General features: G+C 37.1%; 2 protein-coding genes across 5 annotated transcripts in view; one reads left to right on the forward strand and one right to left on the reverse strand.

Moving 5' to 3' along the window:
- The window catches only part of EAF2 (ELL associated factor 2), a 61,201-nt gene extending 48,652 nt beyond the window's left edge, over positions 1-12,549 (reverse strand). For both annotated transcript variants that reach the window (XM_054575223.1, XM_054575224.1), the window contains exons 1-2: positions 12,357-12,549; positions 4,531-4,625 (exon numbers count right to left, since the gene is read on the reverse strand). In XM_054575223.1, the coding sequence (XP_054431198.1) occupies positions 4,531-4,625; positions 12,357-12,531 (270 nt within the window). In that variant the 5' untranslated portion in view covers positions 12,532-12,549. The remainder of the gene's footprint in view (positions 1-4,530; positions 4,626-12,356) is intronic.
- Positions 12,550-12,683: 134 nt separating this feature from the next.
- IQCB1 (IQ motif containing B1) overlaps positions 12,684-17,451 on the forward strand; it is a 55,033-nt gene continuing 50,265 nt past the window's right edge. The window contains exons 1-3 of one of the 3 annotated variants that reach the window (XM_054575225.1): positions 12,684-12,737; positions 13,257-13,339; positions 17,317-17,428. In XM_054575225.1, the coding sequence (XP_054431200.1) occupies positions 17,329-17,428 (100 nt within the window). In that variant the 5' untranslated portion in view covers positions 12,684-12,737; positions 13,257-13,339; positions 17,317-17,328. Of the gene's footprint in view, positions 12,789-13,256; positions 13,340-17,316; positions 17,429-17,451 lie in introns of all 3 variants that reach the window. The other 2 variants (XM_054575228.1, XM_054575226.1) reach the window with 2 other exon arrangements.

A 17,451-nucleotide genomic window follows, 5' to 3' on the forward strand; every position in this document is an offset into this window, starting at 1 on the left:
GTGTGCATAAATAAGTGGAACAACAAAACTGATGTTTCGCTCTCTCAAATCAACAATAAATAAATAAATAAAAATATAACTAACAAACTGTTAAAATAGGACTGGTATTAAAATAAGCCAAAGTGCCTAGAATGTGGTGGACTATTTTCCCACATGAGCAAAGTAAACTTAATGAAAGGAATCAGAGTGGGTTCATCCCACTCTGCTCAAGAGGGTCATACAGGGTGAAATAGTAGCCCACCAGACATATAGAACTCTCACAGATTCAGGGTTTGAGGGATAAAGTCATAAGCAATCATTAGATATGCCTTTACTGCATAATAGGAATTGTAGTTGGAAGTTTCCAGTGGGCTATTTCATTGAGGACCACAAAAGTACCCTACAAGATGGCACTAAAAATATGCCAAACTTGGACTGCACAAATGATAAATTATAATAGTCAAGTAAGTCTTTTCCTTTCAAAATTCAACATTTTGAAATTTTATAGCATTCAACCACATAGAATTCTTTGTAAAGAAGAGAGATTTGTAATGCCCAATATTAACCAGCTAGTGTCTTTATTTTTATTAGTTTCTTCTATTTGGTATTACCAAAAAATCCTTAGAGGAGTGCAAATTAGAAAATTTACCTAATCAAAGAGCCACCAGAACCTTCATAAAAGTATAGCATAATAAAGGTTCTATTTTATGGGATGGCTTCCAAGTTTCTAGGCATTTTTACCAGGATGATGAAAATGAATTCATAAAGGAAATAGAATCTAAATGTCTCAAACTAATAATCATTACATTTCCATAAAGTACCCACAAAATTAAGAACTCTGAAGAAACATAAATCTCCCACTTGTTTAAAGTTGTTTTTAATTAAGAGGGAAAAATTCACAAAGTTTATTTGAGATTGCAATTTCTCTTCTTGTTCACAAGAAGAGAAGTATAAGCCCAGCAGAAAAATTTTTTTTTACTCTTGACAGGTGGTCATTTTACCAATTCTCTTTCATTCTAGCTGCTAAGAGTTACAGGATAAAGTTCAAACACTTATACATTACACAAAGGTCCTTTATTATCTGATTCCTAAATACCTTTCTATACCCCACTACGTCCTCATATACACCCCTTCTCACTTAGCCACTGTGGCTTATATATAGTTCTTCAGATGTAACAGATTCTTTTCTTGCTTTATCTTAGCCTATATCTTTTCTTTTCTCTGCCTAAAATGTCCTTCCCTCTTTCTTTCACCTAGGCAACTTCAACTTACTTTCAAAACAGAGTATCCATGTTTTCTTTCTATTTTAAAGTTATAGTCTTGGTTTTCTCTGAGAAGAGATCAAGTTAGTATAAAAGAAAAAAAAAAGAAACTTAAGATGAATGCTAAGAAATTTCTAACTCAAGGACTAAGTAAACTAGAGCATATAACAAAGAACTTGTATAATTATGTAAATAGTGTTACTTGGATACATCTGGAAATTTTAAAAATAGTCAAAATTTAAAACATTTGGTTAAGGCCTCCCTGATCTTAGTCTCTTTCTTTTCCATTCCAGTCCCTAAGCTAAAATCACTCCAAAAGCATAAATCTATTCATGTTAACTCTCTACTTGAAAACCTCTAATAGTTCTCTAAAACGCAGATAAAGTCCAAATTCCATATTGCAACATAAAAGATTCTTCACGATCTAATCCCAACCTAACTTTCTGGATTCTACTCCTATTAATTATATCCCATTATTCTATATTGTACTACATTAATTCATTTATCCCACAAACCTATTGCTCTTTCTTCACTAGTCTTTCCCATACTATTTCTTCTGCCCAGAAAATTCTACTCTTTCTACCTGGTAAAATTCAAGTTATCCTTTAAGGCTTAGCTCAAATAGCATCTTCATTGGAAGTTTTCCAAGATTCCACAAGATAAGAGTATTTGATTCCACTTATGAGCTTGCACAGTATTTTGCACATGCTCTAACCTATAATACTACATGTTTACATGTCTTTCTGTTATTACAGATTAGGACTAGAAGGCAGGGGATATGTTATTATTCCTAGCTTGGAGTATATAATCTGACTTATAGAGGTAATTTAATAAATATTTACTTAGACATCCAATTATATCAAATTATTTGATATAACTGTTGGAACTTTTCAAATACATTAAGACTTCCAGTCAAGATACAGCATAGGCAGGCATGGCTCTCCTCTTTACACAACCACATCAAAATTACAATTAAAATATAGAACAACCATCACTCAGGAATGTCAGAAATCGAGCTGAATGGCAGCCTGACAACCACAAAATGGAACTGAATGGAAATCTGACAACTACAGAATTAAAGAAATCACATCCATCCAGACTGGTAGGAGGGGCACAGCCACAGAACAGGCTGGTCCCACACCCACATGTGGTAGATAAAAATTCTGGAGGCATATCTCAGAAGTGAGGAATCCCAGCTCCACACCAAACACACCAGCCCAGGCTTCCAGTATGAGGAAGATAAGTCCCCACAACTTCTGCCTGCAAAAACCAGAGGGGATTGAGTCAATGGAAGAAACTCCTGGAGCCCCAAGCAGTTCCTAAAAACTCCACACAAGAACTTACTCAGACTCACTCCCTCTGAGCTCCAGTACCGGGGTAGCAGCTTGAAAGGCACCAGTGGCATACTGGGAGGAACTGAAGTGTCTGGCATCAAGGCAAGAAGAGGCCATTGTCCTATTTCTAAACCCTCCCCTCACAGAGCCACAGAGCTGGCAAGCTGGTGCCATATCTGAGACTCCATCAACCTGGCTAACACTGTTTAAGCTGCCTTGGAGATGCTCAAAGACTCTGCCCCACCCAACTTACAGGCCACCCAAGGTGCTTTTCCATATGAATGGCTGGTCTTGACTCATGCTACACAACTTCCTAAATCCTCTCAAACAAGCAACAGCTGGCCTCAGTGAGCCCCAGATCCAGCATTAGCAGCAGCCAACCTAGATTTACATCTTGGCTTCACCTGGGAATCTCCAAGCCCTGCACAGGTAGCAGCCATCTCAGATTGCTTTATAGCTCAGGCAGGATGGCCTGAGGCCAAATACAGGCAGAAGCTGACCTTGACCTGTACCACCTGGGCAAATCCAGTGCCAGTGCACCCAGTGGACAGCTACAAACCACATCAGAGTACCACCACCCTGCCCTTGCACAGCTGATCCTCCACTGAGGGTGAAGGTTGGTGGCAAGTAGTCACAGCCAGTCCTTGCAGCTGACTGGCCTGGGTAAATCCCTCCCATTGATCTGACCACAGCAACCCCGGCTCAACTACAAGAGGAGGGTGTACTCAGCCCACATGAAGGACACACCTCGAGTACCCAGCTTGGGTGTTATGGGAGGTTGTGCCACTGAACCTTACAGGACACCTACTATATTAGGCCACACTACCAAGACAGGGAGTCAAAGCAGCTCTACCTAATACATGGAAACAAACACAGGGAGGCTGCCAAAGTGGGGAGACAAAGAAACATGGCTCAAATGAATGAACAGATCAAAACTCCAGAAAAAAAACTAAATGAAATGGAGATAAGCAATTTAGCAGATGCAGAGCTCAAAACACTGGTTGTAAGGACTCTCAAGGAACTCAGCGAGGACCTCGGTAGCATAAAAAAAGATCCAATTAGAAACAAAGGATACACTAATAGAAATAAAGAACAATTTACAAGGAAACAACAGTACAGTGGATGAAGCCAAGAATCAAATCAATGATTTGAAACATAAGGAACCAAAAACAACCAATCAGAACAAGGAGAAAAAAGAATCCAAAGAAATGAGGATAGTATAAACAGCCTCTGGGACAATTCAAGAGGTCCAACATTTACATCACAGTGGTGCCAGAAGAAGAGAAAGAGCAAAATTGGAAATCTATCTGAAAAAATAATGAAAGAAATATTTCCTAATTCGGCGAAGGAAATAGACATGCAAGTCCAGGAAGCACAGTGAGTCCCAATTATGATGGATGCAAAGAGGTCCATTCCAAAACACATAATGAAAAGGTCAAAGATTAAAGATAAAGAGAGACTCTTAAAAGTAGCAAGAGAAAAGAAGTTAGTTACCAGATGGTTGCCAGATGGAAGGGGGTAGGGGGAGAGCAGGTAAAGAGGTGAGGGGATTAAAAAACACAACTAGGTAGTTATAGACTAGCCATGGGGATGTAACGTACAGTATAGGAAATGGAGTAGCCAAAGACCTTATACACATGACTCATGGACATGAACAATGAATGGTAGGGGGATTGCCTGAAAGAGTAGGCAGCGCTGGGTGGAGGGGGGCAAAGGGGAAAAAAATCAGGAAAATGGTAATAGCATAATCAATAAATATAATGAAAAGATAGATTAAAATATTTAAGATTGTTCTACCTAAAATAAAGGATTATTTTTTGCCTCTCTGTGTTTATTAATTACTTTAACTATCACTAAATATCAATATTACACATGAGTTGTATAATTATTTCATTTAAATTTAGTGGAAATCTTACAAAAATATCCCTTTAGTCTAAATATATAGAAATACTCACTTCTATATTTGGCAGAGTTATTGTCACCTGTTCGCCTTTGCCGACCTCAAGCTCCCCTTCACAAGAAGTGTCAACAGAAGCAGGTTTGAAGTCATCTGAAACCAGATACAGATTTTTATGAGATGGAACAACACCTGAATACCTGGATATCAAAAACATGAGCATGTTTCAGGGTGATAAGTTTATTTTTCAACAACCAGTAATTAGAATGGTTTAAAGGAATCTCTATATTACAAATATATGAACAAAATCCAGCTTATTTCTGTATGAATAATTCAGAGAAAGAAAGAAATAGCTATACTCTAAAACAGTATTCTTCAAACCATGCTCCCTGGAATCCTGTTTAGATCAAGATAAACTAGACTACAATGTTCCAATGCTTAAAACTAAATAATATCAGTGTTTTCACAATGGCTAAAAGCTGAAATCAGTAAAATGTTTTCAATTTTCAGTCCTTTTTCTCCCATAATTTTTTTAAGCCATTGTGGGTGCCTACTATCACTTGTTTGCTATCCGAGCAGAACACAAAATGAATAAATACATGGCAAATACATATTCATGGGGAAACTTAAGAAAAAGCACTTACTTAGTTTAAACAGCTTGAGTTTTTCATGGACATGTACCTCACTAAAGGATGTATAAATTTAACCAATCTGCTACTTCAGAAAAACTTCAGAGTCTTCTTTTTTTTTTTTAATTTTATTTTATTTTTTCAAATACATTTGTCTCTGCCTCCCCCCACCACTTTCCCTTGTCCCCTCCCTCCTTCCCTCCCTCAGCTCTTCCCCTTTGGTTTTGCCCATGAGTCTTTGCTATATGTTCCTTTACTTTCCCCTTCCCTTCCTTTTCCCCGCCCCCCACTCCTTCCCTTTTGTCTCTGTTGATTTCTTTTCCTTTCAGGGTTGCTGGTCTTATTTTCCTTGCATCTTTGTATTGTTGGTTAGGTTCCGCTTATAGGTGAGATCATATGGTATTTGTCTTTCGCCCCCTGGCTTACTTCGCTTAGCATAATGCTCTCCAGTTCCATCCATGCTGTCGCAAAGTTTAGTACTTCTTTTTTCCTTTCTGCTGCGTAGTATTCCATTGTGTATATGTACCATGATTTTTTGATCCAATCATCTACTGATGGGCATTTAGGTTGCTTCCAACACTTGGCTATTGTAAATTGTGCTGCTATGAACATTGGGGTGCATAGGTTCTTTTGTATTGGCGTTTTGGTGTTCTTAGGGTATAGTCCCAGCAGGAGAATCACTGGATCAAAAGGCAGTTCCATTTTCAGCTTTTTGAGGAAATTCCACACTGCTTTCCACAGTGGCTGCACCAGTCTGCATTCCCACCAACAGTGTCCTAGGGTTCCCTTTTCTCCACAGCCTCGCCAGCACCTGTTGTTTGTTGATCTTTTTATGATGGCCATTCTGACCGGTGTGAGGTGGTACCTCATGGTGGTTTTGATCTGCATTTCTCTGATGGCTAGTGATGCTGAGCATCCTTTCAAATGTCTCTGGGCCCTCTGTATCTCCTCCTTGGAAAAGTGTCTGCCCAGGTCCTTTGCCCATTTTTTGATTGGATCGTTTGTCTTCTTGGAGTGGAGTTGAGTGAGTTCTTTATATATCTTTGAGATCAAACCTCTATCTGATGTATCATTAGCGAATATATTTTCCCATACGGTTGGCTCCCTTTTCACTTTGCTGATGTTTTCTTTTGCCGTGCAGAAGCTTCTTATTTTGATGAGGTCCCACTTGTTTATTCTTCCCTTTATGTCCCTTGCTTTAGGAGACATATCTCAAATAGTTTTCATATTGAGTTAAATCGTAATTCATATCATGTCATTAAAATATATCACCTACAAGGAATTTAGAGTGCTGAGATACTTCACATGCTGAACAAGCTAAAAAACCTCTGAAATGTGCAAATCACTTAAAAATAATTCACATCAGTATACAGGGTCCAGCAAAAGTAAGACCTGTTTGAGTGTGGTTGGTAGGGTAAGAAGATAGGTGTAATAATTTATAGTTTCAATTTGAACATTTCACCTAAAATGTCATATGGTGTGCTTGAGTGTGATATTGTTGTTACAAAATTACACGCTTATGATTTTGTAATAAAAAAATGGATGTTATTTGTGCCAAACCCTGTATTTCTTAAATCTTTTCTGAACCACCTGCAAACTTATTTTTAGATGTAAACTAATTTAAATTAAATTATGTGTAGAAGCTTGTTTTCTAATTGTTTCCTGAGGAATTAGATTCACTGTTACTTTAAGACTATCGTTTCTTTCTTTTTTTAGTTGTTTAATATTTTACTTGAGAAAACTAGGTAAAAGGTTCAAATATACTTTTGTTTCCTAGAAAACAAAGGAATTCACTAATAATAAGGTACTAATCTTTTTTCACAGTAAAAATAAATTATATAAAATTTAAGCTCTTGATTATATCATACTTTATTTTCTATCTTCTATATATCACACAAAGTCATTGAAGGAAAAAGACTGAAAATACAGATTTATAACAAAGAGATAATATATGCTCTTCTTGCTTCATAAGAATTAATGTAAACAATTATAAATTTAAGATAAATGAATAGGCTATGTTCTGTAAATGTTAACTTGTTACATAACTCTTATATAAATATTAATTTCATCTTATTACTTTTCAAAATATCTTAACCTATTCAACTTTTCCTTATGCCTCAGTTTTCTCATTTATAATTTAGGGACTTACTTCTTTCTGTTGAATTCCCAGAAATTAAGATATTTTGCTAATAAGAATTGTTTCCAAAATCTTACCAATGAAGCAAGATTATAGTTTCTTTATGGTAGATCTTGCCATATTCCTTTTGTATTTTGCACTAGCATGTTTCTGTTCTCACTAGAAGGCGCCCATTAATATTTAACTATAAAGAATTCTCTATAATTAATACGTAAAAATTAGAAATTACATCTTAGAGTAAAATCATGGCCCTCTGGCCTCTCATGTTTTTCTGACAATGACAAAAGGACAATACTGAGGCGGTATGACTGTCATTAGACTACTGCTAAATAATGCTTTGAAGTCAGACAGGTAATCCAAGGCAGTGAAGCAGCAGACCAGCAGGAACCATGTGACCCAGAGAATAAGTCCAATTTCAAGAGACAACTACAATTTGACTCCAGCCAATTGCTGCCAAAAAGAATACGGGCTAGGTACTGCCAGCTTATCTTCTGATTTTTAAAAGACAAGCTGGTAATCCATATTTCTGTATAAAAGATCTTGATTTGGGGGTATTTACAACTCATTCATGTTAGTTGTAAACAGTCAACTGTGTGGGTCAAACAAAGCATTTCTGCTTTGTCTAGGGTGGCTCAGTTGGTTAGATCATCACCCAGTAACTGAAAGGTTGCAGGTTCAATACTTGGTCAGGGCACATACCTACGTTGCAGTCCGGATCCCTGGTCTGTGGGCATATGAGAGGCAATCAATTGATACTCCTCTCTCCTGGCCTCTCTCTCTAAAAGCAATGAATAAATGTTCTTGGATGAGGAATAAAAGTATCTCTAATGTAAAATTCTGCCAATAGACTGTTAAGTAGAACTTATTTTGTGTTTAAAAATGTATTTTTCTTTATAAGTTATTTTTTTTATCTTTACAACACCTATTTGTATTGAATATTCTCACCCATATTTTGCCAGTGGGGCACTTCCTTGGTAATAAAACCAGTATAAGATCAAGTCAAGAACTCAAGCCACATATTCTATTCACTCATTCAGCTCCTTTGCCTTATAGGTACAATTCTTAACTTTTGTGTATGTGTGTATTGTGGGGTGGTGGTAAGCCATAAGTCTCTATGGGCATCTGATGAAAATTATAGGCCAGTTATAGATCCTCTGTACAAAAAATGCATAGCTATACATATCAAATACATTATAATTTCAAGGGATTTACAAGCCCCTAAAGCCTAACATAAATGCCAACAGTAACTGAGATAACTAAAAAGACAGAAATGTACTCAAAATATATGTAAATTTATTTAATGATAAGCATTAACTTATAATCAGTAAGTCTATGAAAACTACTCTGAACCTATTTGCATTCCTTAAATAATGTTGTCTATTTACCTTCAAGCAAGTTTTTAAAAGAAGTGTACAACTTTTGAGTTTCAAAGGCTTTAGTTCTAAAATTTTAGAATGTTGAATGATCTCATGTTCATGCTTCCAAAGGTCAAATGCATTCTCTTGTAAGTTGCTAATTCCAGAATAAATCATTTATTTCTTTCAGTTCTCCTTGGTTTGGAAACCTCACTGCCAATTTTATCATATTTATTCTCTCTAGATTTCCTTTATCCACGTTATTTTCTTCAGGTTTACAATATAATTACTTATATTACATAAAGAATAGAAAAACATTTCTTAATTTGTATTTAATACTTTTCTGTCAGTGTCGATCACTTTTCTGACTATTTTAGCTATAATGTCACATAACATCAATATCTTCATTAAAGAATCCAAAATTACTGCAACAAACTTACTTCCTGGGCTTTGACCTAATTCAACTAACTCCAAAATCCACACCCTTTCCAATATACCACACTGATCAGAGAACATTTAGTAAAAATATAATTACTGTACTTTCTAATATTTTCTTACACAAAAGCTTAACGACCACTGTATTGGAAGTGGCTCTGGTAGATACCTCAGAAAATCTCCTTGTAGTCAACGCTCAGGAGTTCATCATTTCATGACAGCAAAAAGTGGTATCATTGACAAACTTAGAAATTTCAATGTTTATTCCCTTATCTAGATATACTTTGTAAAACTAGAACTAGCCCAAATCCCAAATTTATTCTGGTGACACATGTTACTCAAACTCTTCTACCCTATGAAACATCTGCTGCTAAGCACTTAGCTAATCATTTATAGAACATCTCATATCTGCCCTACCACATGCCAGACTATAGTTTTATTGCTAAGCCCTGAGAAATGTTTTTGAAAGTCTAAGTAAATTACATTCATTGGCACTCCTCATATATACATAAATATAACCCTTCAAGAATAATGGTGACTACTATTTACTCTCTACCATGCATCAAAAACTGTGCTAGGTTGTTTATGCTACCTTATTTAATCCTTAAAAAACTGAAATTTAGATATTACTACCATTTTACATATTAAAACACTGAGGCTGAGATCTTAGAGAATGTTCTCAGAGTTATATAACATATGTGTGGTAGAGGATAGAATTCACATACAGGTTTTTCCAAAGCCTCAGCATATTGCACAGACATAATTACCACTTCACATAAAGAAAGAATTTTACTTTCTCCCAGACTACATGAACTTGAGTGTTTGTTACAAATTAGGTTCAGCTGCTCTGCATGAAAATCAGATCTCTACAGTGGCTACACCAATCTGCATTACAGAGATACCTCAAAAAGATAAAAAATGGAACTACTTTTTGACCCAGCAATCCCACTTTCACGAATATATCCAAAGGAACCCAAAACACTAATTCAAAAGAACACAGGTACCCCTATGCTAACTGCAGCCTTATTTACAATCACTGAGATATGGAAGCAGCCCCATTGTTCATCAGTAGAGGACTGGATAGAACAATTATGGGACATTTACACAATGGAATACTACTTGGTCATCATAAAGAAGAAAATTTTACCCTTTACGACAGTATGGATGGACCTGGAGAACATTATGCTAAGTGAAATAAGCTAGTCAGAGAAAGACAAATACCATATGATCTCACTTATATGTGGAATCTAATGAACAAATTGAACTAACAAGCAATATAGAAACAGACTCACAGATAGCAGACTCATAGATAGAGAGCTAAGGGGTGGGGAGGGGGAGATTAGGGGCTGGTAAAAGGACCCAGGGACATGGACAGCAGTGTGGTGATTGCTGATGGGAAGGGTGTATAAGGGGACTAAATGGTAATGGAAAAAAATACAAAAAAAAATACAATAAAAAAATCATCTCTCTTATCCTATAGTTTCCTTACTTTACTGCGAGACCTTACGAGTGAGAATCACATGGAAAATGAACCTATCCTCAAAAATAATGACTTATTTTATTTAAATAAATCTAGAAGAATTCTGCCTGATTCAACAACAAGAATAAAACTAAGGGCTGAAAATCTCTTTAATGTCTTCCATAGGACTAAGAGTGTATTCACACATCTGGGTTTATTATGGTTGTTTTTTTTTTAACTTTAGTTCTTGTAGGTGGATCAGCCGATTCTCAGACTCTTAAGACAAAATTCCAGCATTTTGAGAACCATTATAAATGAAAGGCTTTGAAGCACCTGCAAAGTGCTTTCCAAAAGCTATTTTTATTCACTTAATTTGGGGTTCACACTCTTAAAAAGAGACTATATCCCCAAGATATATGAAACTATATTCTTGAGTCAATTTTTATAATCTTAAATTTTGTAATTTGAAAAATTAAGACTACTGCATACCTGAGAAAAAAGAGGGAAGGAGAGAGGCAAACTATTTGAGAGTAAGGCATGGAGAAAATAGATAAAAGAACTACAACATACTTTTGTAAAATGGGACTGAAGAAGACAAGAGAGTACAGCCAGCACTAGTCTCACTCTGGGGAGCTTAGAATGACGGAATACAGAGAAGAATCAAGGGACATTGTTTAAGAGTCCCTCCCTGTATGCAAATATATCTCCCATTTATTCTATCAATTAGACTTTAATTTCACTTAACAAAACCCTTTATAAAATGTTCACATATCCTTGGAAAGTTAAAAACCTATTGGTTCTTCATATCTTTACTGTGAGTTAATATAATTAGGTTGTCTAAAACTTAAATGTTGGGGGAATGTTAAATTTTAATTGGATGTTTTGATTGCAGGATGAAACAACTCAGTGAAAACCATAAAGATCTCTGGACAGTCTAAGGACAAAATGACTGAGAAAGGTGGAAAGATGAGACACTAGACAATAAGGAAGTGCAGAGCTTGGAAAAGGAAGTGAAAAAAAATACCTACTTTACAACTTTAGCACAGAAAAATAAGAGGTTACGATTCAATGATCTCAGAGTTTCCTTTCCGGTCTATAATTCTACGGGGGCTATTATGCAAAGAATTAATATTTTACATACCAAATCATAATATGCTATATTTTCCTTCCTGGAATCTATATAACCATCCAACTATTAAAGCGAAAGAGCTCCCTTTTCAACCTCAACAACATAAAAAAATATAACTTATCAAAACTAGTTACAGAGGACAAACCAAAAGGGAGTCAAAAGGAGAAATCATAGGTAAGTGAATATCTTTCCAATAAAGAAATTAATAACACACCCTCCAACAATTTGATAATCAGTATTTGATAACTGAATGAAATCAGGAATCCAAAAGAGATGCAAATTATTGGAATAGTTCCTAATCTCTCCCCAGGAACACACTAATTAAGAACCCTAATTAGCCAAAAAGAAAAAGTAAAGAAAGGAGAGAATATTTCCCCACCAGTCTCAAGGTGTTCCTTTTCCTCTAAGTTCGGTCCTTTGTCCCCTTCCTTTGCCACTTTACTGTTTTCCTTTCCACCTCTACATTATCCACATCTGCTTCCACAGTCACTCCTGCAGACCCTCACAAAGTTTTTCTTTGTCTATTGGTTTCACTTAAACCCGCTGCCCGCGGTTTTGCCCACACCTGCTGGACTCCGACTCCTTCCACCTACCCCTGTAAGACTTCAGGCAATGGATCGCTGGGCACCCCATTCTTCAGCAGAATAAGAGAGTCTGTGGAAACACAACTCTGAGATTTCTGCCTCCAAACCCCCATAACCCAGAGATGTCCCCTTTTTCCTGGGGTGGTCATTACTCACAGCGCACAGTGTGAAAGGCGCAGCGCGGCTGCTTCTCAAAACTCTCGCCTAACTTGAGAACCCGCTCGCGACCGTCGATGTGCCAGGGTCCACTCGTCATTCTCTTTCGGCTCCAACTTCGTCCTAACCACTCAAGATCCCCACCATCTGCCACCTCAGCTTCAAACAGCTGCATTCTCAACCGTCGGCCCAGCCACCCCAGACTCCGCCCCACGCTCAACGCGCGCAAAGATCGGGCAAATCTCGCGTGCTCATTGGCTGCTTGGCGAAAAGCGCCCCGCCCCTTGGCTCCAGGATTCCGGTCCCGCCTCTAGGCCCCTTCCCGCGCTCCGGCGCTCGCGGCTCTGGGAACGCCGCTCCGGGAACGCCGTGGACACTGTGGTGCGCGGTAGGAGTAGGGTGATTTGGGGGAAGAACGCGAAGCGAGATGAGGTAACAGGCCTGAGCTGGGCGGGGGAAGGAGAAGGCCCCGAGGTACTAAGAGGCTGGGATCCCAGACCTCTGGGTCAAGTGGCCGGGAATGTAGGAGCTCATAGCAGGAGAATGGGCCTACTCCGCAGCCTATCTCTGGAGATTTAATGTGGAAACTGAGGCCCGGGAAGGGCGGACTCGGGGCACAAGGCCAGATGTTTGGCCCAAGGCCTGATGTCGCCAAAGTTGGGTCTGAAGTAGAGGTAAAGGAGCCCGCGGTCTCAGAGCGTCGGTATGGGACTTGACTGGAAGGCGACGCAGTTACCTAGGCAATTGTTTTCTGGCCTTCTGTTCCAGAGGAAGTTCCCCGTGCTGTTAGGACCCACAGGAGCAGGACACGTGAAGTGGGGGCGGGGTGGAGATTCGGAGTAAGGAACTGGTGATATTCAGGATCAGTTGCAACTAGATTAAACTGGGTTGTCTTTACAGAGATCCGTGGAGGCGGTAAACGCACAGCCAACGAGACCAGGTTCCCAAAGGATCGCAGCCGGCTCTTGTGCTCTGGCAACAGGGTAATAGCATTGATAATTCAAAAATAATTGTCTTTCTTTCTGTCAAAAACTGCATGAATTTAGTAATGGTAAAGATGAGAGAAGCACCTCCAAAACATTTATTGTGTAATCAAACTCTGCTGCCTTATTTAACTACTAATACCTTAACCAAAGTTGTCAATTTATTGTTCAAGCAAATGGATTAATGTGTCTCCCATAATCTGGCTGCTTGTCTAAATTCGACTGTTTTAAGGTGTACTAAGACTGTTTTGTGTGGTAGTTAAGTCAAACTCAGAATCTTTGGGTTTGACCTTCATACTTTATTTTATGTGCAGACCAAAGTTAAATATACTCATCGTTAAAATTGGAGCGGGAAGGAAAGAATAATAGTTATTACACCTTACAGTTAAGAGAATTAAATGAGTGAATGCATGAAAGTATTTAAAACTCATATAATAAAAACTCTCCGATTCATTATTATTATTATTATTGAGGTTTAACTCTTACTATAATGCAATGTTTTAGGACCATCCTTGGTTACTCCCTTCTTATCTAAATCTTGAATTATTCTAGGAAGTAGGAATTGCTATTTTGCTTATTTTATCAATAGGAAAGCTGGTTCAGGGAAGCCTAGTCCTGACTGTATGGTCTGTATTCTTCTGCATCATCTCTTTGGCACTTAACATTTTATATAATTATTTATTTTACATATATGTATTTGTGTGTATGTACACTTTTCCTTCCTAATCAGAACATTAGCTGGGAATCTGTCCTATATAGAACCTTTGTGACCCTTGCATCTAATGTAGTGCCCCACACACGATGGGTGTTGACAATGTTTCATTAATGTTTTATTATGTTAGCGAGAGGGCAAGAACAGTGTTTTAAGCCTATTTTAGCTACTAAAAAAGGCTTCCAACCAGAAACCTGAGGTTACCATTTTATAACAAGGAGAAGAGCAGAGGGTCAAGAAAATGAGTTTTGAAATACCCAAAGTTCATGTATTTAATGGTTCTTTCAACATATACTCATTAAGTACCTACCATATGCCAGGTTCTAGCCTAGCTTCTGGGAATATAGCAGTGAACCAGAGAGGAGAAGGCAGCTATCAAGTTGGTCTGAGTTTTGCCCTCAGGAAGCTTACCTTCTAGTGTGAATTTTCTCTAAACATATAATAAAATGAATCATGTTGTACTAGGCTAGGAATGAACAAATAAATTAGTGAACTAAGTAGAGTCCACAAATATGCCCAAGTGGAATTTCAGGTTGCTTCTGTTATGTCTGTTCATGACTAATTATCTCAGTTAGGAGAGCTATGTGCATTTGCTGTTTCTTTGCAACTGATAATTTCATCTACTTAAAAAATGTAGATTCCTATTTTACACCATTCACAAAAATAACTTACGTGTGTATTGAAGATATACAACAAAACTAAAAACACAAGAAAAATTAAGAAAATGTATATGTATTTAGCTCTTAGAGTAGAGAGGACCTTTCTAAGTATGGCACCAATGGCAAAAGCCAGAAGTCATAGAGGGAAAAGATAGTTATACTTGACTACATAAAAATTGTAAAACTATGGTATATCCAACTTCAAGGAAAATTCATCTTACAAAGTATTAGCATGAATGCATTAAGACATGTGCACTGGTATTCATTGCAGCATTGCTTATAATAGCATACACTCTGAATGACTGCCAATAGGGGGTGTCTGAATATACAGTAGACTCCCCCTTATCCATGGGGGATACATTTCAAGGCCCACAGTGGATGCCTGCAATGACAGATAGTACCAAACCCTTTATATACTATATTTTTTCCTATGTATATGTCCTTACATTAAAGTTTATAAATTAGGCATAGTAAGAGATCAACGACAATGACTAATAATAAAATAGAATAATTATAACAATAAATTAATAAAAGATATGTGAATGTGGTCTCTGAAAATATCTTAGGATGTAATGACCTTTTTACTTAAAGCGCTTTACAGCTTCTCTTGGGCATATCCAAATTGGCCAGCATCATTACTCATGTGCTCTGGGGCCATTATTTAGTAAAATAAGCGTTACTGGAATATAAATACTTTGACACCAAGGCAGGCTATGCCATCACTGAGAAGGCTACTAAGTGACTAGTGGGCGGGAAGTGTATGGAAATGCTGACAAATGATTCACATCCAGAGCAGAAGGGAGCGGAATGGTGGGAGATTTCATCAAGCTACTCAGAATGGCATGCAACTTAAAAATTGTGAATTGTTTATTTCTGGAATTTTCTATATAATACTTTTGGGCCTCTGTTGACTGTGGATAACTGAAACTGCAGAAAGTGAAACTGTGGGTAAAGGGGCGAGTGCTGTATTTTGATTCACTCTTACAGAGGAAGCATAACGTAATGCTGCCATTGGAAAGGATGAGATAACTATCCACATTCTTGGAAAGTGGCATGCCTGATTATGTTCTGGAAGTTGTGCTGGACTTTCTTGAAAATATTTGTTGAAATTTTGTGTTTTTTTAATAACTTGTTTGATCTAATAAAGGATGATTTAGGGTGCCTGTATTACAGCCAACTCTTCAATATAAAGCATGGATAGTTATAGAGAACATTAGTTAAAAAAAGTGAGTTAGAAGTAAGTAGTTTGGGGTATGTTTTGTGTTTTTTACTCTTCTACATGGGGGGGGACTATTATAAATATTGTAATTATAACCACAGACTTTGGAGTCAGACTGATGGGAATTTGAAAACATGCTAGTGGAGTCATGACAAGCTTCTTAAGTTCTTCAGGCTTTATGTTTCTTATCTGTAAAATGAAGATGATTACAGCTTTACTTTATAATCCTGTTTTGAGGATTAAATAAGGTATGCTTATAAATGCACTTAGCATAGTGCATAGTAAATAATATGTTAGCTTCTGTTAAATATAAATAAGTGAAGATTATACTTCTTGGAGTGATCTCTTTGAGCTTTGAATGCTTTAAATTATTTTTTATAAAGTTTTAGCAACAAATTGAATTGGGATGTGGATTTTTAAAAAATTTAAGATAATTGATTTTATTCAGTGTGCTTTTATAAACAGGCTTCAGTTATCTTATAACTACATAACATTTCTGAGTTGTGTGTTGGGAATCTCCAAGAACAAGCCCAGGTTGTATGATATGCTAGGAAGGCTCACAGTTCTCAGGATACAGCCATATTCATGACTGTGATTTATTATGGTGATAAAAACCAAAACCAGCAAAAGGAAAAGGCCCATAGGGCGAAATCTAGAGGAAAATAGGTGCAAACTTCCAAAAGTCCTCTCCTAGAAGAGTCACATAGGACATTCTTAATTTCTCTTGCAATGAGTTGTGACAGCATATTGAAGTCTATCAGGGAAGCTCACTGGAGACTCAGTGACCAGTCTTTATTGAAGGATGATAATGTAGACATTATCTACTAGCATGTACCAGAATTCTGAACTTCAGGAAGGAAAGCAGGCATTCAGCATAAATCATATTGTGTAGACAGTGTGAGCCATTCATACTAGAGAATGGAAGAAACCTCCTGAAATCCAAGTTTCCAGACACCAGCCAAAGGTCAGAGTTGTAAGGAGTCCTTTGAAAAAATAGTCTCCAGCCTATGTGAGCTCTTTTATGTGGGTGTGATTTTTCTTTCATTATAAAAGAACGTTAATTTCTATCCTAGGGTTGTTGTGCAGATTAGAAAGTGTGAATGTGAAGCCTCAAACACTGTTCCTGACTATTAATGAATACACAATAAACAATATCAATTTTAGCTGTTACAGTAAAGTATAGAAGTCTCTAGCTCTTTTAGTGGTACAGGTACACTAGTTAGAAAAACCCATTTCTTATAAGGGAGAATGAAAAAAAAAAAACACCTATCCTTCACTTCTCAAACAAAACAAGCCAAGTTTTCATTTATATTTAAATTATATTTCAAACATTTAGGGAGTGGATATTATATTTGACCTTTGTTTTCCTGATTCTATTAAAATATAGGTGATACAAGAAATGAAGCCAACAGGTACAGACCCAAGGATCTTATCTTTAGCGTCTGAAGTTGTAAAAAGTCCTGAGCAGAATGTCCCTGTTATACTGTTGAAGTTAAAAGGTAAGAAAATCTTTTTGTGATTG

Source organism: Pteronotus mesoamericanus, unplaced genomic scaffold, assembly GCF_021234165.1.
Source record: "Pteronotus mesoamericanus isolate MK-2021 breed Mesoamerican mustached bat unplaced genomic scaffold, CSHL_Meso_final contig_27, whole genome shotgun sequence".
Lineage (NCBI taxonomy): Eukaryota > Metazoa > Chordata > Mammalia > Chiroptera > Mormoopidae > Pteronotus > Pteronotus mesoamericanus.